This window comes from Thalassophryne amazonica, chromosome 6, assembly GCF_902500255.1.
Source record: "Thalassophryne amazonica chromosome 6, fThaAma1.1, whole genome shotgun sequence".
In the NCBI taxonomy this organism is placed as follows: Eukaryota; Metazoa; Chordata; class Actinopteri; order Batrachoidiformes; family Batrachoididae; genus Thalassophryne; species Thalassophryne amazonica.
This window is the reverse complement of record NC_047108.1, coordinates 17,171,804-17,198,249: the sequence shown is the minus strand read 5'-3', so window position 1 is coordinate 17,198,249 and position 26,446 is coordinate 17,171,804. Positions and strand designations below refer to the sequence as shown.

Genomic DNA, 26,446 nt, shown 5'->3' with positions numbered 1-26,446 from the left:
GACAGAGTGTGAAGTTGAAACTTGAAGGAATGAGGATGAATATCATCAGTGCGTATGGCCCACAGGTAGGTTGTGAGATGAAGGAGAAAGATGATTTCTGGAGTGAGTTACATGAGGTGGTGAAGAGTGAACCCAAGCATCAAAAATTGGTGATAGGAGCGGACTTCAATGGGCATGTTGGTGAAGGGAACTGAGGTGATGAGGAAGTTATGGGTAGATATGGTATCAAGGACAGGAATGTGGAAGGACAGATAGTAGTTGATTTTGCAAAAAGGATGGAAATGGCTGTGGTGAACACCTACTTTAGGAAAAAGGAAGAGCACAGGGTGACCTATAAGTGTCAGGTTTTGCCCCTGCTCAGTCCTCGCCTGTTATGTTTTACTGTCAGTCTCTTTATTGATTTCCTTTTGTCTGCTTTTTTGACCATCTGTTTAATTTACTTTTGTCACAGCTTGCTTTCTGTTCATTACTCTTCAGCCACATTTTGAGTTCCGTTCTGGTTTAGTTTAGTTTTGATGCACTGTTTTTGATTGTTTTTTGATTACTTGTGTCACTAAGTTTATTTGTCAGGTTTACCACATTTGTCTTCAGTTATTATTATTCATCTCAGTTCCATTCTAGTTTTAGCTTTTGATTTTCTAGTTGTCTAACCCGATTCTGTTCATGTTTAGTTTCAATGCAGTGTTGGATATTTTAGTATTGTTTGTCATGTCCATGTTGTCACTGCACTCCTTTGTCTCAGTTCTCATGCTTTCACATCCAGTTTCATTTGGATCACAGTCACGTCCTCATATCTCTCCACTCTCTTGCCCATCACCTTCTCAGCTCTGTTGGCCACGCCCAGTTTTGTTTGTCACCTCCTTGTCCACCTGTCACAGCATTCATTCTCTTGTCTCACATAGCCTGTCCTCTCTGTTAGTCCACACCCTCCTCCTGCCTGCACACCACACCTGCTCCATATCACATCCTAATTAACTCAGTGTATTTAAGTTCTGCAAGTTTTCTTTTCCACTGCTTGCTCGTTGATTTTGTTATCTTCATCCTGGCCCTCTCATCACAGTTTCTTGCTGTCACATTTTGCTCAACCTCGCTTGTGTTCTGGATCTGGATTTTTGTCTTTTCCCATGTTACGTTGTTTTGCTGTGGTATCAAACCCCACCTGTATTTTTTTACAACACCTCTGCTTATCACCTGCCTGTACCTCTACAATGCTGACTGCCTTCTGTGTACCAGACTCTGCCTAAATTTTCGATAAAGCCTTTTTCTTCTTCCACCACCTGCCTGTGTGTCTGCATTTTGCTCCCTACCACCTGCTTTGCCCTGCCTACCTGTGAATTATGACAATAAGAATGGAGGAAGGTGCAAGCAGGTGGACTATATTCTTTGTAAGAGATGCAAGCTGAAAGCAATTAAAGACTGTAAAGTGGTGGCAGGAGAGAGTGTAGCTAGACTTTCACTTTCAAGATGGCGCTGTTGATGCAGCAGCCTGTTACTTCAGCTCTGCCCCCTCTTTTCCTGCTTTCGCTATTTTTAATACTTTTTAATGGTGCTTATTTGTCTTTATTTGCAGTAGGTGGTACCCTGTGCAAGTATGCACATGGGAAACCCACTTTTGTTACTCGTGATTATTTTCATGCTGCTCTCGGCACTTTTCGAGGCAGCGCGGGGAAATCCCTTTGTTTCCAACTCCGGACGTCCCATTGTTTATATCCGGGATCAGCTGCTTGGATTAAGAGACTCAATGCAGAGTGGGCCAGGCCCCCGCTATGCTGAGCACCCGGACATACCTGCAGACATTCGTAAGAAACAGAGGGGTGCAGGGGCGGGCGGACAAAGCGGAGAAAGACTTATATTCCGTCTGTGGTCATGGGGAATGTAAGGTCACTCCGCAACAATACCGAGGAGCTAGCAGCGCTAACCCATTTCCATAGGCTGTATAAGGGCTGCAGTCTCATGTGCTTCATGGAGATGTGGTTGGATGAACATGTACTGGACTCTGTTATCAACATGGGCGGCTTCACACTCATCCGCGCGGACAGGACGTTGGCAGAGAGCGGAAAAAAGAGAGGAGGGGGGCTCGCCGTTTATGTGAATGAGAGATGGTGCAGCGCAGCTCATATTCACGTCAAAGACCAGATCTGCTCCTCGGAAGTGGAGCTACTCGCGGTGAGCATGAGGCCGTACTATCTCCCACGGGAGTTTGGAAGTGTGATTACGCTCTGCGCGTATATTCCTCCCTCTGCAGACGCCGCCGCTGCCTGTGAGCGGATTCACAGCACAGTCACGCGGCTGCAGACAACACCCCCACACGCTCTTCCTCATCACCGGGGACTTTAATCATGCCTCCCTCTCCGCCACCCTCCCCACGTTTATCCAGTACGTGTAAAACCAGGGACAATAGAATACTGGACCTTTTTTACACTAATGTGGAGGACGCTTACACCTCCAACCCCCTCCCCCCGCTGGGACGCTCTGATTACAATCTCGTCTATCTGCTCCCCCAATACACACCCAGGGTGAGAAGAGAGCCAGTGCAGTAAAGGTCAGTGAAACTCTGGACTGAAGTGGCCACTGAGAGGCTGAGGGACTGTTTCAGAACCACAGACTGGAGCATGTTTCAAAACTCTTATGGTGAAGACATCAACAGCCTGACTCAGTGTGTCACTGACTACATGAACTTTTGTGTGGAGAGCACTGTGCCTACCCAGAGGGTACGGTGCTTTCCCAACAACCACCCCTGGGTGACCCCCGAGCTGAAGGTCCTGATGAACCAGAAGAAGAGGGCTTTCAACTCTTGGAGACAGAGAGGAGCAGCGTAGAGTCCAACAGGAGCTCCAGTGGAAGATCTGTGCAGTCAAGAAGGTGTATGGAGGTAAGATGGAGGAGCAGCTGGCCCGGAACCACATCAGAGACGTGTGGAGATGCCTCAAGACCGCCTCCGGAGTTGGGTAGGGTCCCAGCAGGACTGCAGATAGGGATTCTCAGGTCGCAGAGGAGCTAAACAGCTAGTTTAACCGTTTTGGCTCCTCCACGCCTGCCCCCCTGCCTGCTCCCGGCTCTCCACATGTCCAGAGTAGCCAGCCCTCCAGTCCCTCTGACCCCCCACCTTCTACCCCCTGGTCACCTCCACTGCACCCCGGACCTCGTCCCTCCTCCCCCATGACTGTATTCAGCACCAGCCTACCTCAGCTCACACCCCAGCCCCCCCCCATTGTAACTCCACCCGAGGTGAGAAGCCAGCTCTTGCGGCTGAAGCAGAGGAAAGCAGTAGGACCTGATGGGATCACCCCGAGGCTGCAGAGGACCTGTGCAGATGAGCTCTGTGAGGTCCTCAGCCACATCTTCAACATGAACCTCAGCCTGGGGGTGGTCCCCACCCTGTGGAAGACCTCCTGTGTGGTCCTGGTTCCCAAAACACCGCAAGCCAAGGAACCGGCCCACTACAGACCAGTTGCCCTGACCTCCCACCTCATGAAGACCATGGAACGGCTCGTCCTGTCTCACCTCCGCACCATGGTGAGCGACACCCTGGACCCACTGCAGTTCACCTACAGACCCAACATCGGGGTAGATGACGCTGTCATCTACCTACTGCAGCGAGTGCTCACCCACCTGGAGACTGACGGGAGCACTGAGAGTCATGTTCTTTGATTTCTCCAGTGCTTTCAACACCATCAGGCCGGCGCTGCTGCGGGAGAAGCTGGAGGACGCAGGTGTGGATGAACACCTCGCCGCCTGGACCATTGACTACCTCACTGACCGCTCGCAGTACGTGCAAATGCACAGCTGTCAGTCTGAGGTGGTAATGTGCAGCACCGGGGCCCCCCAGGGCACCGTCCTCTCTCCTTTCCTCTTCACCCTCTACACTTCAGACTTCACCTACAACACAGACAGCTGCCACCTCCAGAAGTTCTCTGATGACTCCGCCATTGTGGGTCGCGTGTCTGAGGGGAACTAGCTGGAGTACTGGTCGGTCATCACAGACTTCGTGGACTGGTGTGAGCGCAACCACTTGTGTCTCAACACCAGTAAGACGAAGGAGATGGTGATCAACTTCAGGAGGAAACCACCACCTCACCTACCGGTGAACATCCAGGGGGAGGACATAAAGACTGTGGGCAGTTTCAAATACCTGGGTGTTCACCTCAACAGCAAACTGGACTGGACTCACAACACCGACGCCCTGTACAAAAAAGGTCAGAGTCGCCTCCACGTCCTGAGGAGACTGAGATCCTTTGGAGTGAGCAGCGCTCTAAGACCTTCTACAACTCTGTTGTAGCCTCTGCTCTCTCTATGCTGTCCACTGTTGGGCCCCGGGCATCACAGAGCAGGACAGGAAGAGACTGAACAAGCTGGTCAGGAAGTCCAGCTCTGTCCTGGGCTGTCCTCTGGAGTCTCTGGAGGTTCAAACCAAGTTCAAATCCATCATGAACAACTCTTCTCACCCTCTGCACCGGACTGTAGTGGAGCTGACCAGCTCGTTCAGTGACAGACTGAGGCACCCTCAGTGCAAGAAGGAACGATACCGCAGGTCGTTCCTCCCTGCTGCTGTCAGGCTGTACAATAACACTGTGAAATAACCACATGCAATAATATGTCTACAAATCACGTGCAATATTAATAACAACTCGTTTGCATATCCCTGCACTAATGTCACCTAACCACATCTAAACTCCATTTCACATATTGTAAAGAAGATGCTCCTATCTCCTTTTCAATCTCAATCATGTTTATATATATGCATATGTGTATGTGTATAGGTATGTGTGTGCATATGTGTATGCGTGCATGGGTGTATATGTATGTGTATGTATATGTGTGTGTATATATATATATATATATATATTCTTTTTCTACCTCATATCTTATGTCTTGTACTGTTACAAGTATTATTATTATTGCTTATCCTTGCACACACTGTTTGATGAACATTTTAAAAGCTGACATAACGTGAATTTCTCCTCTGTGAGATCAATAAAGTTTATCTTTAGACAGCATAGGATGGTAGTTTGTAGGATGACTTTAGAGGTAAAGAAGAATACAGTGAGTGCTCAACAAAGGATCAGATGGTGGAAGCTGAAGGAAGAAGACTTTTGTGTGAAATTCAGTGAGCAGGTGAGAGAGCCACTGGATGGAGGGGAAGCAGTTTTGGACAACTGGAAAAGTACTGCAGATGTGGTGAGGGAGACAGCTAGGAAGGTACTGGGTGAGACGTGGACAGTGGAAGGAAGACAAGAAGACTTGCTGGTGGAACAAAGATGTCCCAGAAAGCATAAGGAGAAAGAGGATGGCAAAAAAGAACTGGGATAGTTGTAGAGATGAAGAAAGTAAAAAGGAGTACAAAGAAAAGTAGCAAGCTAAGGAAAAGGCATTTAGCGACCTGTACAAGAAGATGAATAGTAAGTTAGGAGAAAAGGACTTGTACCAATTGGCCAGACAAAGGGACCGAGCTGGGAAGGATCTGCAGCAGGCTAAGGTGGTAAAAGATGCAGATGATGTGCAAGTGGGGAGACTGTGGTGAGAAGATGGAGGGGATAGTTTGAGGAGCAGGTGAATGAAAAAAATGAGAGAGAGAAAAGGCTGGATGATGTGGAGAGACTAAATCAGGAATTACAAGCAATAAATAAGGAAGAAGCGTGGGCAGCTATGAAGAGGATAAAGAGTGGAAAGGCAGATGGTCAAGATGATATTCCGGTGGAGGCGTGAAAATGTCTTGGAGAGATGGCAGTGGAGTTTGTAACCAGATTATTTAATAAAGTTTTAGAAAGTAAGAGGATGCCTGAGGAGTGGAGATGAAGTGTGGTGGTTCCTTGTTATGTGCAGACGCGAGTTGAGGAGCGCGACCAGCGTCTGACTGAACCCAGCGCTAAAATAACCAGAAAGCGGTTCCAAAAACAAAACAAATTTATTTCCCTTTTGTGCAATAATTGTGTACAACATAAATGTGCGTTTGTCTGGCGAGGTGAAGGACGGCGCGCTCTCCAGCGCCCAAATGGATCGAAGCCCGACGCTTCTGGACCCAAACTCACCGTCGAACACCCCCCAGGTGGACACGACAAACTGACTCTGTGAAGGATGGAAAAGGTGAGGTAAGTCAACAGCTACAACAAATATCCTTCAAAGGCACACACTATCAGCAACACATTCAGGTCTGAATTTAAGCCTTATGTAAATGAGCAGCTTCTCACAACAGGTGGAGGATCATCACTGCGTACGCCACGGCAGTGAGAAGCGAGCTGCACAGTTCTCATCAATGTTCAAATATACTGCGTAACAAAATATCAAATTACTGTTAACACTTATTCAGACAATCATCACCTCTGATGTGTGCTGACAGCATGTGTCCCTCACCCGTCCTCCTTCACAGGCACGATGTGTCAAACCCAGGCGCGGTCCTCAGCGTCTCACAAACGAACGTCACAAGGTCGAGTTCCCGGCAATTCTGCTCGAATCACTCATGGCTTAAATGCAGAACGCCATCTCATTATCTGCTTCAGCTGAAAGTCTTTAAGTTTACACGTGAGCATCATCCACAGGTGCAGCTAATAATGCTGATGAGGGTGAAGGACTCTTCTGCCAGCACCTTCTCCACAGACAAAAACCAGTTGGCATACCACCTGGAGAGCAAAGAAAAGAAAACACCAAAATGTCCAGCCAAACCCCCCAACACACAACAGTACCCCCCCATCAACGGGAAGCCTCCCGGCGACCGAACAGACCAGGCCCGAGAACAGCACCTCCCTCCGGGGTCCTCGTCAGGAAGCAGACGGCGTAACGCTCCCAAGGTCCACCGCAGACAGCAGGACAGGGCACCGCGGCTGGAAGGCTGGCTGGCATCAACAAAAAACCCCAAAAAGTCCCATATACAATCCAACATACAAGACAAAAATACAAAACCCACCCAAACCCTCCCCAGGGGACCGTCCCATCCAACCCCGGGAAGAAAAGAAAAACACCCAAATCCAAAAACCCAACATAGCCCCAACAACACAATACCAACATAAATTCACAAAGAAAAATAACAAACAACCCCCCCCCCAGAATGACTTGCAGAGCCCAACACCCTCCAGAAGACCTTTACCACCAGTTCCAGGAGTAACAGCCAAAGCCGGAATCCCACAGAGGTCCCCAGGTATTCATGGAGCAACAGCGCCCCCCAGAGGACCGTGCCATCTAACCCCAGGAGGCACCCTCCCCACAACCCAGGAACCCCAGACCCGGCCACACTTGGCTAGTCGGCCCCACAAGCCAATTCCCTCCCAGAGGACCGTCCCATCAACCCTGGAGGTGGATCCTGGAAGGAAACATAAAAACACAAAAAGCCAACCCCCGGCGGACTTCAGAAAACCACCCCGGGGGCAAATAAAACAACCGGCAAACCCTGTTACCCCCCCAGCACACCGAAAGACCCCAGATCACTCCCAGAGCCTATCGTCAGCTCAATTTTGGCGAACGGCACAAAACTACCAAGCTGAGGAAGGAAACAGGAAAAACTAACCCAGTCCCATCCCCTAAGCGCAGCGGAAAACCGGAAATACGTCCGGTGCCCCAAACCGACCATATCACCAGCCCATCGGGAGGGGTGGAACTACCGAAATGGCGAACGGCACAGATCGGCCCACCACTCCGACTGAGGTACGTTCCTGCTGCACCACACCCCGGTAACACCAATGACGAACGGTCAAAGGCCCACCGGGGCTGGAGTGGAACCGGGCATCAACCAAATCCAAAAAAACGCCCCTGACAACCCCCCCCCCAGGTGCAGAGGTTTTCTGAGATATGCTCAGCGTAACCAACCTGCACCACCCCACAACCCACAAGACAATCGGTCTTAGAGCATGTGAGGTTGGGGTTAGGGAAGCAGGGAAATAAAAAAAACAACAAAACAAAATGACCCAATCCTCAAACAAAAATGACCTAAGTTCAAATAATGATTACCTGAGTCCAGCCGAGCTCCGAACCGCCAGTCGTTCACTCCACCAGAACTGCCTCTAAATCCCCAAACAATTTATAACCCCTTACATGAAAACAAAAACAGCCCAAATAACTAAACAACCAAAGATCTGCTCCTTTTTTTTTTTTTTTGTCCATTATTATGCCTGTCTAAGAACACCTGGAGATACGTCATTGTTCTTTCTTGACGCTTATATGACCGGGGCAATATGGCGGCTTCAGCTCGTCCGAGCTGCATGGGCTCATCCACAAGAGGAGCCAGAGGTCCCGTCGGAGGAGTCTCAGTGGAGCGAAGAAGAGGCAGCCCTGATCTGTGTTGGGGAAAGCCCCGAGACGAAAAGACCCGCTCTGATGTCCGCCCTCTCTCGTGTCCACGCTCCTTTATCCGATCATCTAGATGAATAGCCAAAGATATTAGCTCATCTAAATCTTTTGATTCGTCATGGACTGCTAGCTCGTCTTTTAATGAATCGTTCAAACCATCCACAAACACTCCTCTCAAAGCTGCGGCATTCCAACCGGACTGAGCAGAAAAAATTCAGAAATCCACGGTATAATCCGCCGCACTCCGCCTCCCCTTGGGTGACAGAGTTATCTGCACCGGTATCGATAGTGCCACAGCTGGAGCAGCAGGAAGCAGAACGGCTTGCGCTGCAAGCTCCGTAATGCGAGCATCTGTTTGTTTAATTTGATTTGCGAGAGGCCGTAATTGCTCCCATATCTTCTCCAAGTATTCTTGAACTTTTTCAGCAAAAGGAACCACTTCTGCCGCTGGGTCCATTTTGGAATGGCCGGGAACTACTGTTATGTGCAGACGCGAGTTGAGGAGCGTGACCAGCGTCTGACTGAACCCAGCGCTAAAATAACCAGAAAGCGGTTCCAAAAACAAAACAAATTTATTTCCCTTTTGTGCAATAATTGTGTACAACATAAATGTGCGTTTGTCTGGCGAGATGAAGGACGGCGCGCTCTCCAGCGCCCAAATGGATCGAAGCTCGACGCTTCTGGACCCAGACTCACCGCCGAACACCCCCCAGGTGGACACGACAAACTGACTCTGTGAAGGATGGAAAAGGTGAGGTAAGTCAACAGCTACAACAAATATCCTTCAAAGGCACACACTATCAGCAACACATTCAGGTCTGAATTTAAGCCTTATGTAAATGAGCAGCTTCTCACAACAGGTGGAGGATCATCAGTCCGTACGCCACGGCAGTGAGAAGCGAGCTGCACAATTCTCATCAATGTTCAAATATACTGCGTAACAAAATATCAAATTACTGTTAACACTTTTTCAGACAATCATCACCTCTGATGTGTGCTGACAGCATGTGTCCCTCACCCGTCCTCCTTCACAGGCACGATGTGTCAAACCCAGGCGCGGTCCTCAGCGTCTCACAAACGAACGTCACAAGGTCGAGTTCCTGGCAATTCTGCTCAAATCACTCATGGCTTAAATGCAGAACGCCATCTCATTATCTGCTTCAGCTGAAAGTCTTTAAGTTTACACGTGAGCATCATCCACAGATGCAGCTAATAATGCTGATGAGGGTGAAGGACTCTTCTGCCAGTACCTTCTCCACAGACAAAAACCAGTTTGCATACCACCTGGAGAGCAAAGAAAAGAAAACAACACCAAAATGTCCAGCCAAACCCCCCAACACACAACAGTTCCTGTTTTTAAGAAGAAGGGTGATGTGCAGAGCTGCAGTAGCATTAAGCCAATCAGCCACAGCATGCAGTTATGGAAAAGGGCAGTCAGAGCTAGTCTTTGAAAACAGGTGTGCAGCAGTATGGGTTCATGCCGAGAAAGAACACTACAGATGCAATGTTTGTTCTGAGAATACTGATGGAATAGTATAGAGAAGGCCAGAAGGAATTACATTGTGTGTTTGTGGATTTAGAGAAAACTTATGACAGGGTGCCAAGAGAAGAGTTTTGGTATTGCATGAGGACACCTGGAGTGGCAGAGAAGTATATAACGGTAGTGCAGGACATGTACAAGGATAGTGTGACAGTGGTGAGATGAGCAGTAGGAATGACAGACTAATTCAAGGTAGACATGGGATTACACCAAAGATCAGCTCTAAGTCCTTTCTTGTTTGCAATGGTGATGGACAGGTTGACCAATGAGATTAGACAGGAGGCTCCATGGACTATGATGTTTGCAAATAACACTGTGATCTGTTATGAGAGTAAAGAGCAGGTTGAGTCTAGTCTGGAAAGGTGGAGATATGCTCTGGAGAGAAAGAGAATGAAAGTCAGCAAGACTGAGTACATGTGTGTGAATGAGAGGGAGCCCAGTGGAATAGTGCGGTTACAAGGAGTAGAAGCGGCTAAAGTAGATGAGTTTAAAGACTTGGGGTCAACTGTCGAAAGTAATGGAGAGTGTGGTAGAGAGGTGAAGAAGAGAGTGCAGGCAGGATGGAGTGGGTGGAGAAAGGTGGCAGGAGTAAGACCGAAGAATATCAGCAAGAGGGAAGTGGAAAGTCTACAAGACTATGACCAGCTATGCTGAACAGCTTAGAGATGGTGGCACTAACAAAAACACAAGAGGCAGAGCTGAAGATGTTGCAATTCTCTTTGGGATTGACAAGGATGGACAGGATTAGGAATGAACATGTCAGAGGGACGGCTCAGGTGGGACGGTTTGAAGACAAAGTCAGAGAGGAGGTGGAACTGAGATGTTTGGACATGTGAAGAGGAGGAACCCAGGGTATATAGGGAGAAGGATGCTGAGGATGGAGCCACCAGGCAGGAGGAGAAGAGGGAGGCCAAAAAGGAGGTTTATGGATGTGCTGAGGGAGGACATGCAGGTAGCTGGTGAGACACAGGAAGATACAGAGGACAGAATGAGATGAAAACAATTGATCTGCTGTAGTGCCCCTAACGGGAGCAGCCGAAAAGGGAAAGAGAAAACTAGTAAATATCTTTGTCATCGGTAAATACTGGTACACACTGCAAAATACCTTTATCATCTATAAATACTGGTAGACACTGGAAAATACTGGAATCATCGGAAAATACTGGTACATGCTGGTAAATACTGTTGTCATCGGTAAATACTAGCACACACTGGAAAATACCATCATTGGTAAAAACAACTGTCACCTGTAAATACTGGTACATATGGGTAAATACCATTGTCATCCTTATCTACTGGTACACCCTGGTAAATACAGTTGTCATTGGTACTGGTACACATGGGTAATTACCTTTGTCATCTGTAACTGCTGGTACACTCTTGAAAATATCGTTGTCATCCATACTGGCACCACTGCAAAATACTGTTGTCATCTGCAAATTCTGGTACACACTGATAAATACAGTTGTCATCTTTAAATGCTGATACACACTGGAAAATGCTATTGTTATGCGTAAGTACTGGTACACACTGGTAAATACCATTATTATCTTTAAATAATGGTAAACACTGGTAAATACTGTTGTCATTGGTAAATACTGGTACACACTGGTACCGTTATCATCAGGAAATGCTAGTACACACAGGTAAATACCACTGTCATCTGTAAATCCTGGTACACACTGGTAAGTACTGTTGTCAGTGGTAAATACTGGTACACACTGGTACCGTTATCATCAGGAAATGCTAGTACACACAGGTAAATACCACTGTCATCTGTAAATCCTGGTACACACTGGTAAGTACTGTTGTCAGTGGTAAATCCTGGTACACACTGGTACCGTTATCATCAGGAAATGCTAGTACACACAGGTAAATACCACTGTCATCTGTAAATCCTGGTACACACTGGTAAGTACTGTTGTCAGTGGTAAATACTGGTACACACTGGTACCGTTATCATCAGGAAATGCTAGTACACACAGGTAAATACCACTGTCATCTGTAAATCCTGGTACACACTGGTAAGTACTGTTGTCAGTGGTAAATACTGGTACACACTGGTACCGTTATCATCAGGAAATGCTAGTACACACAGGTAAATACCACTGTCATCTGTAAATCCTGGTACACACTGGTAAGTACTGTTGTCAGTGGTAAATCCTGGTACACACTGGTAAGTACTGTTGTCAGTGGTAAATACTGGTACACACCGCTACCGTTATCATCAGGAAATACTGGTATACACTCGAAAATGCTGTTATCAGTTTCTTGTTATGTATGGACTACCACTTAATGTGACAAGAAGCAAAATCAATTTAATCTGCATGTTAATGAGCAGAAACTAAATGCAAGTACGTAAATGGCTTCTTTTGGCCACTAAACAGATGATCACAGCTGAGGTTAAGGTGCAGTGTAATTCATCTATTTAAAACTCACTGCATTGTTTATTTAAATGTAAAAAAAAAAAAAAAGATAATAGACTTTTCTAATATTTTAGCTTAACTAAGTTGCATTACTGTTATTGTTATCTCTCCCAGTACAAACAAGTGTCGTTTCAAGTAGTGTAAAAGTTATATTCCCTCTTTTTATTCCAGAATGTGATCCTTCATTCTGAGAATGATTTCTTAAATTTAGTCATTCTCCTCGACAGTTTTCTCATTCAGAGCTGATTCTTCTTCTCATCATCCTCCTCTTTCTTTTCATCCTTCAAAGTGTAACTCAGTACCTCATTTAGTATACAGTGCAGGAGCAGCTTGTCACATGTGTTAAGGTCCCATCTTGTGGCCATAGATGATAATGCAGTATTTTTCATATGCTACTACTACTACATAGCTGATTTGAAGACATGCTGATGAATATGCTGATGTACGTGGAGTGGGCTGATGGTCTCAGGTGACCACGTTGTCCGTCTGCATCAGGAATCTTTTTGATCTACCTGATCACCTTCCTGATGATGGCTGAGCCTGGTGTGGTGATCTGTGCATTCCGGCGCCTCCTGCTGGGACTCGGCATGGCCATTACCTACTCCGCCATGCTCACCAAAACCAACCGTATCTACCGCATCTTTGAGCAGGGGAAGAGGTCTGTGACTCCGCCCAAATTCATCAGTCCCACCTCCCAGCTGGCCATCACCTTCATCCTGATCTCTGTCCAGGTGAGGACAGACTGGCAGTCTGGCATTGAGATTTGACAGACTCCTGATTGAGATTTCTGTCTCTGCGTGTGTGTGTCTGTCTGTGTGTGTCAGGTCCTCGGCGTCTTTGTGTGGTTCGCCGTCGTGCCGCCTCACACCATCATTGACTACGATGAGCTCCGCCCTCCAAACCCTGACCTCGCTCGAGGAATCTTGAAATGCGACATGTCTGACCTGTCGCTCATCTGCTGCCTCAGCTACAGCATCGTCCTGATGGTAACCAATTCCTCTGAAAGATCTGATCGGTTATCGATTGTTACCTTATTAATCGCTGAATAAACTGCTTTTGAGTTTGACATACTTCATGTCATGGATTTGTAAAAGTTTGCAGTTTGGATGAATTTCCTCTGGGTAAGATCTCATCTGTGTTGATTGTGTTGCCAGGTAACCTGCACGGTGTACGCAGTGAAGAGTCGTGGTGTCCCAGAGACGTTTAACGAAGCCAAGCCGATTGGGTTCACCATGTACACGACCTGCATCATCTGGCTCGCTTTTGTACCAATCTTCTTTGGTACTGCGCAGTCAACTGAAAAGGTTAGAGTTGGGTCAAACCAAGTGGATATCAGGTCAGATTAATGTTCACACCAAATGAGGGAAGACCCGCAAAATTGGTACAAACCCTGATACAGGTGGACTCAAGGATTTTGGAGCCAGAGGCAAACCCAGTTCCATGGTTTTTCTCACTTGCTTATACTAGATTATGTGACACTGTCTAATGTGTATATGTCACGGCCATGAACAAGCAAAGCTCTTCAGCATCTCACCATGTCATTTAGGTCCTTCAGACTTTTTGAGTAAATGCATGATATGGCTAAAACCTTTCAGCTTCAGACCCCCTATCTTTTTAAGCATTTTCCTTATTTTGCCTTTCAGCTTCTGGAGGCCTCTGCCCCCCATACCCCCTACCTTTTAAACATTTTTTTTTTTCGCCTTTCAGCTGACCCCCCTAATTACAGCCCTCTTAACTCCCTGCCGCTTTAACCATTTTTGTAATGTACATGCAAATTAATATTCAAAGTTTTTAGCTAGTTGACAGTAGGACTGTACAATATGGCCACATTATCATATCTCAATATTGTCATATCAATATGATATATGATATGACTATGATTTCACACAAAGTGCAGTAACAGTGAAAATTAAACATTCTTAAATAAAACAGTAATAATACCACACTCATTTTGCAGTCATCATAAGGTTAGGATACTGTGGCCTCCAAAAGTATTGGAACACTTGAAATTTCACACATTATAATTTGTTTATGCCATTTAAATACAAGAAATACCAAAAAATAAAGAATAAAAATTTCTAAAATTATCTATCCAAACTATACCTTTTTGGAATCTTTATAATCAGACAAGTAACGCAATGTAGTTTTCAGGTTGATTGGTGTATTTTTAAATTTTGACCCCTGTGTAATTCTTCAATTGACCCCTACCTGGTCACGTATTGAAAATTCAAGTGGCCAGTCGTTTTTTTAAGTGTAGTGTAAGAGTATTTGTGCTGATTTTGATGATTGTATCACCATTTGAAGGATTGTTTCAGTTATCTGCTGCACTAATAAGCCAACAGAGCATGAAACAGCTGCTGTTGGTTATCTTAAACATGTGTATATAAGGAAACCCAAATTTAAGGAGAAATGCTGCTTTTAACAACCTGGACCTCATTTCTGGCATAAAATACAGTCGTTTACTCACCAATATAAGTTTGGTGTGATTAGAAGTCCATAGATCAAAGGACGTATTTAGTTCAGATCTGAAGCAAACATTTTTTCTTCTTCTACTAAGGTGGATTAGACCTTTTGTGGTACACAGCACCAACTACTGGACAGGAGGAACCTAGCAGTCAATGTGACTAATTTCAAAATGCAGCTCTTTTCATCCAGATGTGTGGTGCCGTGACATGTCAATCATCTGTGTCAAGTCAGATTTCAGGGGAGTCCAGTGAAACCATGGCCTCCGCTTTAGCCCCACCCATGCCAGGAAGTGTTCAACATTTGACATTTCTTGTTTCACTGTGACTGAAAATTTGGCACTTCCTGTTTGAGTGTGAGCTTGCCACTGAGTTCCCGTGAGATTCCATGGGAACTCGTCTGTCAATGCAGGAAGTGTCAATCCAGGAAGTGTTTGACATTTGACATTTCCTGTTTCACTGTGGATTAAAAATTTGGCACTTCCTGTTTGAGCCACAGTGTACCATGAGCAAGCTTCCTGTCGCTGCGTGTCGCTTCGCTTATATTGTTTCTGTGAAGGCTCTCAGTTTTCTAGGTGGTTTCCATAGTAGAGAAGCTTGAATCTTCGCCTGGACTGGGCTGCTTGACGCGAGGACGTTTTGCTTCTAATCGCAGAAGCTTCCTCAGCTAAAATTCTTGCTCTGGTAGTGTGACTTCTGTCAGTTCAGTCCAGTCGAAGATTCAAGCTTCTCTACTTCGCTCATATTATTTGAATTCCTAACATTACTAAGACAGGGACCTTTGACCCTTAAATGCCTTTACTACCAACAGTGTCTGTCCTCAGTGGAGGTCAGACTGACACTGTTACTGGAAAAAAACAGAAGTACCTTAAAATACACAAAATCTTCACTGAATTAAACAGTCTGTGAGGAAACCTGTTTCTATAACGAAGTACTTTGACCTTTAACCTTGCACTTGATACTTGACCTGTGAGGTTGACTGTCACCTCAGTGATCTACTTTTCCTTCAACATTACCCAAACATAAAAAACCCTGAACATTGCACATGACCTTTGAGTTATGGCCTTGAACTTCTGTCTCAGTGTGCGGTCTTTACTTGGGTGCATATCAAAACTCAAGGTCAGAGGTCAGTTAATTCAAACATTGCAGTCCAGACGCTGCTGTTTGCCTGAACGTTCTGCTAGTGATGTCAATAAACATGTTTTACGCTAATGTTCCCATCATTTACCCAATTGATGAAGAGGTGCTCATGCTAGCTTCAAGTATTCAACACGTCAAGGTTAGAAAACGGATGTTGAAGACATTACAGGCATTGCAAACATTACAGGCGCTTCTGTCTTTGGAGGGGTTTCAGGCATTGCTTTGCAGGTGTTGCAGACAATGAAGATGTTTCAGACATTAGAGGCGCTGCAGATGTTTTGGACATTATAGATGTTTCAGATGTTACACACATCGCTCGTTGCTTTTAGTTGTTTTCCTTGATAAGTTGGAAAGCCTTTCCCACAATCTACTTGGAGGTTTTAAGAAAAATCAAGAGAAAGTTTTATACAACACAACATTTTATGTGTTTTTACGGTCTTTCCTATTAGCAAAAATATTGTTGTGCTTGTATCTGTAGGCTCATTTTGCAGCAGCTGGCTGTGTTTTTGCTGCTCCGACTGACTTCTGCAGCTGTTTGGATGAAGACCTGATAGAGAGCAAGAAAATGGAATTAGAAATTAAGTGGCTTTGTTTCCGGGCAGAGTGCCATGTGCTCATCAACAGATTATAAAAGAACAAAGGACACAATTACAGAATTATTCATTTATTCCTGCAGCTGTTTTCTTTCATCAATAAAGTGAAAATATTGAATAGCAACAAAGTTACACTAAAAAAACACCACCGGGACCTGAGTCTCACTTCTGTCACATGGTCTATGACATTCTACATGTTTCTCAACATTCTGGATCAAGCAGACGCTCTGAAGGTGTTTTTCCGCTGCGGGGAGTCAGTCCAACTTCCTGCTTCTCAGGAGTTAGTCCCACCTCCAGGATTATGTGACCGCAGTTACACAAATGATGTCGTACGAATCCACTGTGATGTCATTTTCATGTCCACCACAGGACTATGTGACGAGTGAACCTTCGACTGCTCTGTTTTCTGACACACTCCTGCCTGAGCCAATCACTGCCATTCATATCTCCAAGCTCCGCCCCTGGAGTCCCTGTTCCTGGTGCTGAAACCAGAAACCCACATAGTCCTTCAAAGGTCATATAGTTCCCGGGAGTTGAACCCATGTTGGAGATGCCCTTAAGGGGTGGAGACAAGATATCAACTGCAAAAAAAAAAAAAAAATCATATCAGTTTGAAGTTATTGATAGAAAAACAAAGAAAAAGATGAAGAAGCACTTTCAGACACGCATACATGAAAAATAGACTCTGAGTGCATGTGTGCGCGCGTGCACGTTAATTTAGGAGACCAAAGGAGAGCTCCCGTGATTCTCACACAACAGGAGGCTCCAGCGTGCGTTAAATCCTCCAGTCACAAGTTCACAAAAACACTCTGAGTCTTAATCCACCAGCAGTGCTGCACTCTGTTCTTTTAAAAAGATGACAAAAAGAAAACAGTATTCCCTCACTCCTTTTATTTTTTCCTCTATCTTTTGCTTTGAGACATCAAAGGAGAGAGGAGGAGGTGCAGTGAATGTTATCAGCACACTACCAGGATGAGGAGGCAGCAGAGGAGACGAGGAAAGAAAAGGAGAGGAGAGGAGTTAGTGTGAAAGGAGAGCATTGTAAGAGGAGGACGAGAGGAGGTGCAGTGAATGTTATCAGTGCACTGTCAGGATGAGGAGGTGAAAGAGGAGAGGAAAGAAGAAGAGGAGCGGTATGACTGGCACAGAAAGAGAGAAGTAAGACAAACGACAAAAGGTAAGAGTAGGAGGAAAAAAGGAGAGGTCGAAAGGAAGATAAAAGTGGAGAAAAAGTAAAGGAGAGGAGGTGCATGGAATAATCAAGGGTGGAGGAGAGGAAACAAGGTGAGAAGATCAGATGAAGCAGAAGAAAGGAGAAAAAGGAGTGGAAGATGACATGGGGTAAAGAGAAGAGGTGTGGATGTTGTTTCTGGGGAAACTGTCGCCGTGGTGACAGGATGCAAGAATGTTTACATCCATCATTGTCATTCTAATACACAAATGACCTGTCTGTCCTCTTCCTGTCTGTCTTTACGTGGCTGTCACTCCTCTGTCCATCCGTCCGTCTGTGCAGATGTTCATCCAGACGACCACACTCACTGTGTCCATGTCTCTGAGCGCGTCCGTCTCTCTCGGGATGCTCTACATGCTGAAGGTCTACGTCATCATCTTCCATCCGGAGCAGAATGTCCAGAAGAGGAAGAGAAGCTTTAAGGTTAGGCCACGCCCACATCACCAGCATCATGGGCCCTATTTTCCACCTGGTGCACAGCGGTGCTCAGTGCCCGCCTCCTCTAGTTCACAGTCCCACTTACATGTGTGGGTGGGTTTGGTCTAAAAACGATGTGTGAACACACTAAGCTGGTGCTGTGACGTCGTCCATCACCAGGAAACATTTGGACATTAGGCCATCAAAAAGCAGGTCTGAAGTGCAGCGTTGTATATTTTTATCAGAGGCCAAAATGATCAGGTTTTGTGAAGGCTTTGCGTATCTGTATCCATCCATCCGTCTGTCTGTGCTCAGCATAAGTCCAGTCCTATTGCTGCCAGTTACTGTCTTCAAATTGACAGGGGACGTTCTTGGGACACAGACTTTGGACAAGATCAAATATGGCTAACCTTGACCTATTTTAAGAGATCAAAAGGTCACACTGTTTCCTATTGTTATGCTCATACGGCTGAGGGTTTAGCATTGCATTATATTATTTTGATTTGCAGAGAGCAAAACTCAGATGTGCCTTACATAAGCGTGTTCACAACAAACGTACACTGTGTTTGCCTGCACATATCACAGCTGTAACGGTGTGTTTGTATGATGCTGGATTATGAGCACTGTAGGAGACAAAATGGATCTTTGTTTCACTGTCTCCGTGTCTTTCTGTCTCACATTGTCAGTGTCTCCGTCTCGCATTCTCTACACTCTTTTTGCATATTCACGAGAATGTACAAAATGAAGAGATAGGCCAGAGTGGTAGGACAAAGTGAGGGTATTGGGATTAAGCCTCTGTCGCTCTGTCTCACTCTCTGTGTTTCACTCCCTCTGTCTCTCTTTGTCTGAGTCCCTCTGTCTCACTCTCTCTGTGTCTGTCCCCCTTTGTCTCTCCATCTCATGCTGTGTATTTGTCGCACTCCCTCTGTCCATCTCTCTCTCACTCACTCATTCACACACACACCTACCTTGTTGCTTCACCTCAGGTTGGCGCTAATCTGTTAACTCACCAGAAAATTTGCACTTGCTTTCTTGATGCCACCGTGCTGTCCACGTAACACACTCTGGTTACAAGAATGCACAGGTGTCACTGTGATTGGTTGGTATTACTGTATGTTTGGACTATAACACACACATGACATGACGGTGGGCCGACATCTTCACGTCAGGCTTTGCCTTTGTATTTTCCACTACCTAAATAACAGTGTGTGCTTGGACACGCCCCAACTGGATTTGTGCACTCTGTGCAACTTGTTTTTGCATCCACTGTAAAGATAGGGCCCCATGTCTGTCAAAGTTAATCATGTTAAACCGGACCTGAGTGGATCCACAGACTGAAATTTCTAATAAATTTGATGTTTGGAAATGCTGAGGTTAAACCGTGACTGCAGCTTCAAACTTGATCTTTCATCTGATTGGCTGCATGGATTGAGGTTCTGGATAAACCAAGAAGGACTTTATGTTCAGGACGTTATTGATGATGGTCTCTGTGTCCTCTGCAGGCTATGGTCCAGGGCACCACCAGAATGTCACAGAAATCCTTCAGTGAGAAGCAGAATGGAGAGATGAAGATCGAACCCGACAGATCGCAGTAATACTGCAAACTGCAGGTAGTGACCCCACAACGATACTACACAGTACAAACAGAGAACTATGGTAGATAGACAAACAGGTTTTGAGAGTGATGAGTCTGATACAGACCAGAAACATTAGTTTTTAAGGTGGATTCACAGAAGAGCTCTTTGTTCTGCCCAGTGATGTGGTCAGTCTGTGCTGGAAGACAGTCAGGTAGAGTCCTGTGAAGGGGCGGAGCCAGGATATTTTTATTTATAGGCCGTTTTTTTCTGCAAGTTTAAAAAAACCCACCACCAACAACAATAAATGACCATAAATAAGAACTCTGGAGTTGCCTGTAGCGGTGGGCGGTACACCGGTGTCATAGTCATCACTGGGGTGATGACAGAGCACCACAATATGGACTATGGGATACTGTCATGGGATGGGATACTTTTTTAACTCCAAGGAAAAATAACAACGGTGAAATTTTGATAAATAATGCCAGATATCTATTTTTAGCACATGCGCGCACCTGAGCACCAGTTATGTGCACAGTGGAAACGGTTAAACTGAGTCAGCAGACTTGTTGTGCTGCCGACTCTAAATCTTAACAGTCTGACTTTTGAAACATAATGTTAAAAATAAATGAATAATAACATTTAAAAAAATAGACACTTTCAGGTTAAAGGCTTGCTCATAAAAGAATAATCATTAAAGGGGTCATACAGTGCAAAACACATAGTACTGTGATGTAATACAGACACCATCTAGAAAAGAGAAAATAGCATGATAATAATTTTAGGTTGCATCACACACCCCTAGTCACCACTGGAACCTGTGCCTTCAGAGTACTGGCCACTAATCTGGATGATGTCGTAACTTTGTGTCAAGAAAGTCACCCGTCCAGCCGGCGGGAATCTGGTGTCAGTTTTGCCAAACTAAACATGCAGATCACAAATTGGATTCCAAAACTGCACAGTCAGACCACAGGTCAGGCTTATGGGTGTGGTGAAGGAGGACGTGCAGGTGGATCACGCACAGAGGACAGAGTGAGCTGGAGACAGGTGATCTGCTGTGGCGCCCCCTAATGGGTGCAGTCAAAAGAAGAAGAAGAAGTAGCAATGATCATAAGCTTAATACTGGGTGTCAAAATCCAACCCCTCCTCAGCTGTGACACCTGGGTAACCGATGAAGTAGGTGATAGCGTGTTTGGGTGAAATACACTGGAGACCTTCTGTAACCATGAAGGCCAAACAGGAACCCTGAAAACGAGACGGCCAAAGGGGTTCTGGTGAAACAAGAAGTCCTCAACGGTGGAACAGGTGGAGGAGGTGATGTCTTGTAACCAAACAGCTGTGAAGGCGGATGAAGGCTGCAGCAGGTCTTCAGATCCCGGCCGTCTGGGATCAGCGTCTGACAAGGACCGTGGTTTTGTTGGAATGCAACAACATTCTGGATCCACCATGGAATTCCATCATCCTGGCCAGGAACTGACCAAGAGACATTCTTCCTCATCACTGAGGCATTGCCACCATGAATACTAAACATCAATCTGCAATCGGTGCCGTTACATTTTGAAGTGACAAGAAATTTCACAAATAGATGCTGAGAAAGAGGAAGTCTGTAGAGCATATTTAGGAGGGTTGTGCATCGCATCGGAAGCCTGCCAGGATAAGCTCAGGATGTGTATGAATGAGCAAGGATCCAGGTCACAACCAGGATCAGAACAGACCAGGTTCCACTTCCTCCTGGAACGAGACCCGTGACCCTCAGCGGGTCTCCCGGCAGGACATGTTTTTTTACACGTGCGCGAACACACGACACAGAAGGTTATTTCTGGAAAAGCTTCTTAATATTTCATCCGAACACTTCGTCTCAAGCTGTTTAAATGTTATTCTCCGTAGATGAGCAAGGCGCTGACACTGCAGGCTGACAGGTTGATGGTTCTCTTCCCCCTCACTGAGCCGTTTTCCAGTTCTGGATTCATGGCTGAATAATCAGCGTGAGGTCACAAGCTCTTAATCTCTTAACAGATGATGTGGTTCTAAGTGACAGGAAGAGTTTTTCACAGTCTAACGATAAGATGCTAATGAGTGTCGAGAATGTGGCAGCGCTAAAGCAGCCACTCTGTGTGTGTCTGTGTGTGTGTGTGTGTTGGTCACAGCTGGAGTTCAGCATTTCAGTGAAGGCTCTTTCGGGTCTTTTTCGTGAGAGTGGTGCTGGCAGAGGTACGCGCTCTGGCTGCACAGACAGGAGGGGCACTGTCACAGGGTGTACCGTGTGTGTGTGTCCTTGTGGAGCAGTTTGTGGGCGTGTCCTTCACATGCTGCGAGTCTTTAATTAAAGCGTCCCTGCAGTGTGACTCTTATCAGAGTGAAAGCAGCTCCGTGTGACCGCGACGTGAAGGCGGCACGGGGACTCGAACCCTGCAGTGGCAACACAGACCATCACATAGTGCCAAACACGATCAATACCGTGATACTCCTGATACGTTATGGATCACTGACAGCAGGTGGAGCTGATTGGTTCCAGTATCGACCTCCTCACACGTCAGCATTCATGGAAAAATGTAGACGTTAAATATTTGTGGATTAACTTTTACACGGATCTGTTCTCAGACGACGTGACATAAAACATTCAATGTTATTAGTTTGTTGTGTTTTGGGTCTGATCTTTGGAGATTTTTTCCCCCACCTGAGGGGAATTTAAATGTCTTTTGGGCTTTTTCCATAAACTTTTCAAAATAAGACATTACGTTTTTATGCCATTCAGACAGAAATCTGAACTGCTGCAGGTATTTATTTAGAAACAATTATAAGATTGTTTTATACATTTTGTTGCAGGTTTCTGGGGGAAAAATACACTAATATTTAACAAAAGTCTGATAAATATGACAAATAAATCTGATAAATAACACAAGATTCCACATGATAACCAGCAGTCACTGTCAAAAACATGAAGGCTGTAACAGCAGCAGCAACAACAACAACATTAATGCAACAACAATGTTCATTTAAAAAGCACTTTCAAGTAGAAAAAAGTTTGCAATCCATTCTAAATTTTTGCATCTATAAGAACAAGTAAATTTGAACATCAAGTGTCAGTACAATGTACAAACCAGTTTATGTAAATAAATATGATAAAGCCATAAAAGCTATTAAAAATAACAGAACAAATAATGTTCAGTTGATTCAACGATTCAACCAATATGTACATTCTGATGTCAACAGGCAAACTGTTCCACAATGTGGGAGTGTGTTAGTAAAACTGGGAACACAGAGTGAACCCTCCATTCTGGGAACGCAGGGCAAGAGAAGGCACGTAAGGTTTAACACGGTCAGTAAGTTAGATGAATGCATTTAGAGCCTCATGTGTCAGCAGCAAAACTTTAAAGTCTGCTTGTACAGTGACACAAAGTGTCATGTGATCAGATCTCCTGGTTTTAGTCAAAACACAGATGGCCGTTGATTCAGTGGTAATTCAGAAAAATGTTTAGCAACTGTCAGTTCCAGAAAACATAAAAGCATCTTTTGTCATGACGTCAGTTTCTGCCTCCATCATAAAAAGGGGTCAAGTTAGAATGAAATTACTGAATCTTGAGTTTCAAATAGGAAATGTACCAGAATCCCTTAAATGTTCACATCACCCTCTAGATGGCGACAAAAGCTGCTCAAATGTGCAACAAGATCTTGACTGTTTATTCATTTGAGAAGTTAGCTTTTGGTGAAAACAGACAGACAAAAATCAACTTATAGTTGTGTCCTGAAGCTTATAGACAGCACAACAAAAGCATATTTGAGTGATAAATATGTGACTTATATACCAAAATGTTGAAAAGTTGAAATTTTACAACCTCAGCTCTGTTTTTAGGGTCAGCTTTTCTTTTGGGGAAAAAGTTAAATTCAAAACACAAAATTTCCACATAGTATTACATTCATTAGCTGTTAGCTAACATGTGACTGAATGTATTTATTCTTTTGTCCTGAGTGGAAAAACTGAAAATCAGTTGAACACCTACCTGTTAAATGTTTTGTAGTAAATGTGCAGTTCTACCCTCTGCAAAAAGAGGAGAGCTGCTTCTAGAAGAAACCGCTCTATCCTCTGCAGGCAAAGGAGAACTAGTCACAAAAAAAACCCCTAATTTCTTTTAACCCCATACTGATACAACGGCAATATCACCCAAGTCATCCAGAGGCATACATTTTTAACTTATGGTTCAAATTTTAACCGAACTAATTTCGGACAAGTTATTTAAATTAACGTCATGTCTGAAGTTTTATAAAGTGAAAATATCAGATATATGTTTTAGTTTTAAAGTAACATGCTAATTTTTAAGGTTTTAGTGTGGACACGCTGTGTCCAGGTACATTATGGGTGATAGGGTAATCTCAGTACGTTCACGACATGAAAAATGCATTTGAGACACTCTGATCAGGCTCCACGGATAACAGCATTAAACTCTAGTGCCTAAAACTCTCATGAATATATTCTCTGGGTTTATAGACATTATTGTGTTTGCGTTTATTAAATTCCATGCATCTTAAATGTAGCAGAGTAGCAGCAGACACAGGTTATCTGGGATTTTGTTTTGGCAAGTCTCTACTGCCATCTACTGGCCAGTAGTGTTTATGGCAGTATTGGCCCTGAAGCTGGGCTGATATTTTCAATCACTGTACTCGGTTCCAAGCTCAAACTGTACCACAAAACCGCCCGGTGTAAAAGTTCAGAGCGCCCAATTTATGTTCTCACACACATTGTACGTTCAAAAACCACACGTTGAACTCGTGTTTCCAGAAGCAAAACGTAAACAGAAGCTTTTTTTTCAAAGTTAATTTATAAAAACTCTCGATGGGAGACATAAAAGTTTTAAAAACCAAACCAAACAAACAAACCCAAGAGAGGTCTGCGATGTTTACACAGGCACAGTGCGAGAGGTGGTCGTGAGATGTTAAACGCAGCTCGTTACTCCATGTACGAGGTCTGTCAATAAAGTAATGGTCCTTTTTATTTTTTGTTTAAACTATATGGATTTCATTCATATGTTTTTACGTCAGACATGCTTGAACCCTCGTGCGCATGCGTGAGTTTTTCCACACCTGTCGGTGACATCATTCGCCTGTGAGCACGCCTTGGGAAGGAGTGGTCCCGCCCCCTTGTCGGAATTTCATTGTCTGGAAATGGCAGAATGAAAAGGACTTTTTTTCCATCAGATTTTTTTCAGAAGCTGTTAGAAACTGGCACTTGGAAACCATTCGAAAAATTTATCTGGCTTCGGTGAAAATTTTGCGGGCTTCACAGAGAATAAGGGATGTTACTGTCACTTTAAGGACCCCTTTAAGGACCCCTTTAAGGACGGTCGGCACACCGCGCTCCGAGCTGCAAGTGGAGTTATTCTATCAGTATTCATTTTATTTACACCAAACCATAACTCAGCATTGCTTTATTTTCCAAGACCTCAGCCTGACGGCAGCATTGTGATTGAGTAGAGAGTTGAGCTTTGTAGCTCCTCTCAGCTGTGTTTGTGCTGGAAGCCATGCAGCAAACTGGAGCTTCCAGCAGAAGGCAGGACACTCAAAGATAGAAGTGCTGACTCATTGTTTGGGTCTGTGATCACCTTTGATGCTTTCAGAAGTGATCGTGGTGTTAAACTTAAAATCAGCTTGTTAGTAGTTGCAAGTGTACCGCAGACAATACTGGAATTTATCAATATAAATAATTATTTTTTTATCGAAGTTAATTTTTTGGTTATCTGTGCCCACCACTGTCCAAATGTGAAACAGCTGAATATTTTGCCACCGTTACCCTGATATTATACGGTCTGAAATTTTAAACAGTTAACCAGTCAGATTCGTGGAAAAAATGTAATTGGATTAGAATAATGCTTTAAAGCTGTTGTTGCTTGAGGATTCTGGCAGTAAAACGGTACGAATCAGAACCAGCAACCAGCGCTTTATGATGGCGGTTTGAGGCTCAGAGGGAAGACATGGAGACTCTGTTGGACTTCTTCTCGACGTCTTGCTCCAGTTGTTACGTGTGAAGCTCAGGGTTTATCCGCTGTTCATCGCCACGTTCTGTGTGACAGAACTAAGCAGGCTTACATCACCACAGCTCATCCAATCAGCTCAGAAAAATATTTAGAGATTAGTGACACACACACAGCAGACATGAGTGCATTTATCCTGAAGTGCCCTGAAGCAAGACACCGAAACCTCACACAGGCATGTTAGTACTTTTTTTCTCTCCCTCTCTTCCCAGGTAGCTGTTTGACCAATCCTCATCCTGGAACACGATGACATCATCATGAAGACACACGTCAATTAACACCCCCCAGCCCCACCCCCGCCACACACACACACACACACACACACACACACACACACACACACACACACACGTGCACACACACACGTCAAAATAAAACAATCCATCATGCTTTTATTTTGAAACGTAGATTATCTTTAAGCTTCATTCTGCTGTGCTTCAGGCAGGAAATTGTCACTATGTCTGAAATATGAAGTGTTGACAAAGATTCTTTCACCTGAGGCTTTCAGGTTTGCTGAAAAGAAACGTACAAAAACCCTGTGCGGTGTGTTCAGGTGTTACTGTGAAACTCTGTGAAAACAGGTTTTCACACAATGAGGGCGAGAACCAAAAACTAAATGACAGTTATCTGGATATCAAGCAAAACCGTCTGTGGGCTCACCTGGACAGGTGTGTTCACTTAATGCTGCAACTACTCCAGATAAACAGTAGGGGGCAGTATATTAGGCGAAGTTCCAAGGAGGTGTCTGTTGTTTTTAGAC

General features: G+C 44.8%; 1 protein-coding gene and 1 long non-coding RNA gene across 2 annotated transcripts in view; one reads left to right on the top strand and one right to left on the bottom strand.

The window, feature by feature from the left end:
- grm6a (glutamate receptor, metabotropic 6a) overlaps positions 1–25,970 on the top strand; it is a 56,274-nt gene extending 30,304 nt beyond the window's left edge. Inside the window, exons 6-11 of the mRNA XM_034171446.1 lie at positions 12,739–12,974; positions 13,068–13,229; positions 13,398–13,547; positions 17,952–18,092; positions 19,589–19,696; positions 25,899–25,970. Coding sequence (XP_034027337.1) covers positions 12,739–12,974; positions 13,068–13,229; positions 13,398–13,547; positions 17,952–18,092; positions 19,589–19,681 — 782 coding nt within the window. The 3' untranslated portion in view covers positions 19,682–19,696; positions 25,899–25,970. The remainder of the gene's footprint in view (positions 1–12,738; positions 12,975–13,067; positions 13,230–13,397; positions 13,548–17,951; positions 18,093–19,588; positions 19,697–25,898) is intronic.
- Positions 1,389–10,776, bottom strand: LOC117511895. Its single transcript, XR_004561122.1, has 3 exons — positions 10,634–10,776; positions 4,666–4,667; positions 1,389–1,399 (listed from the first exon to the last, which is right to left on the bottom strand). It is a non-coding gene; the product is annotated as an uncharacterized LOC117511895 (long non-coding RNA).
- Positions 25,971–26,446: the final 476 nt, after the last annotated feature.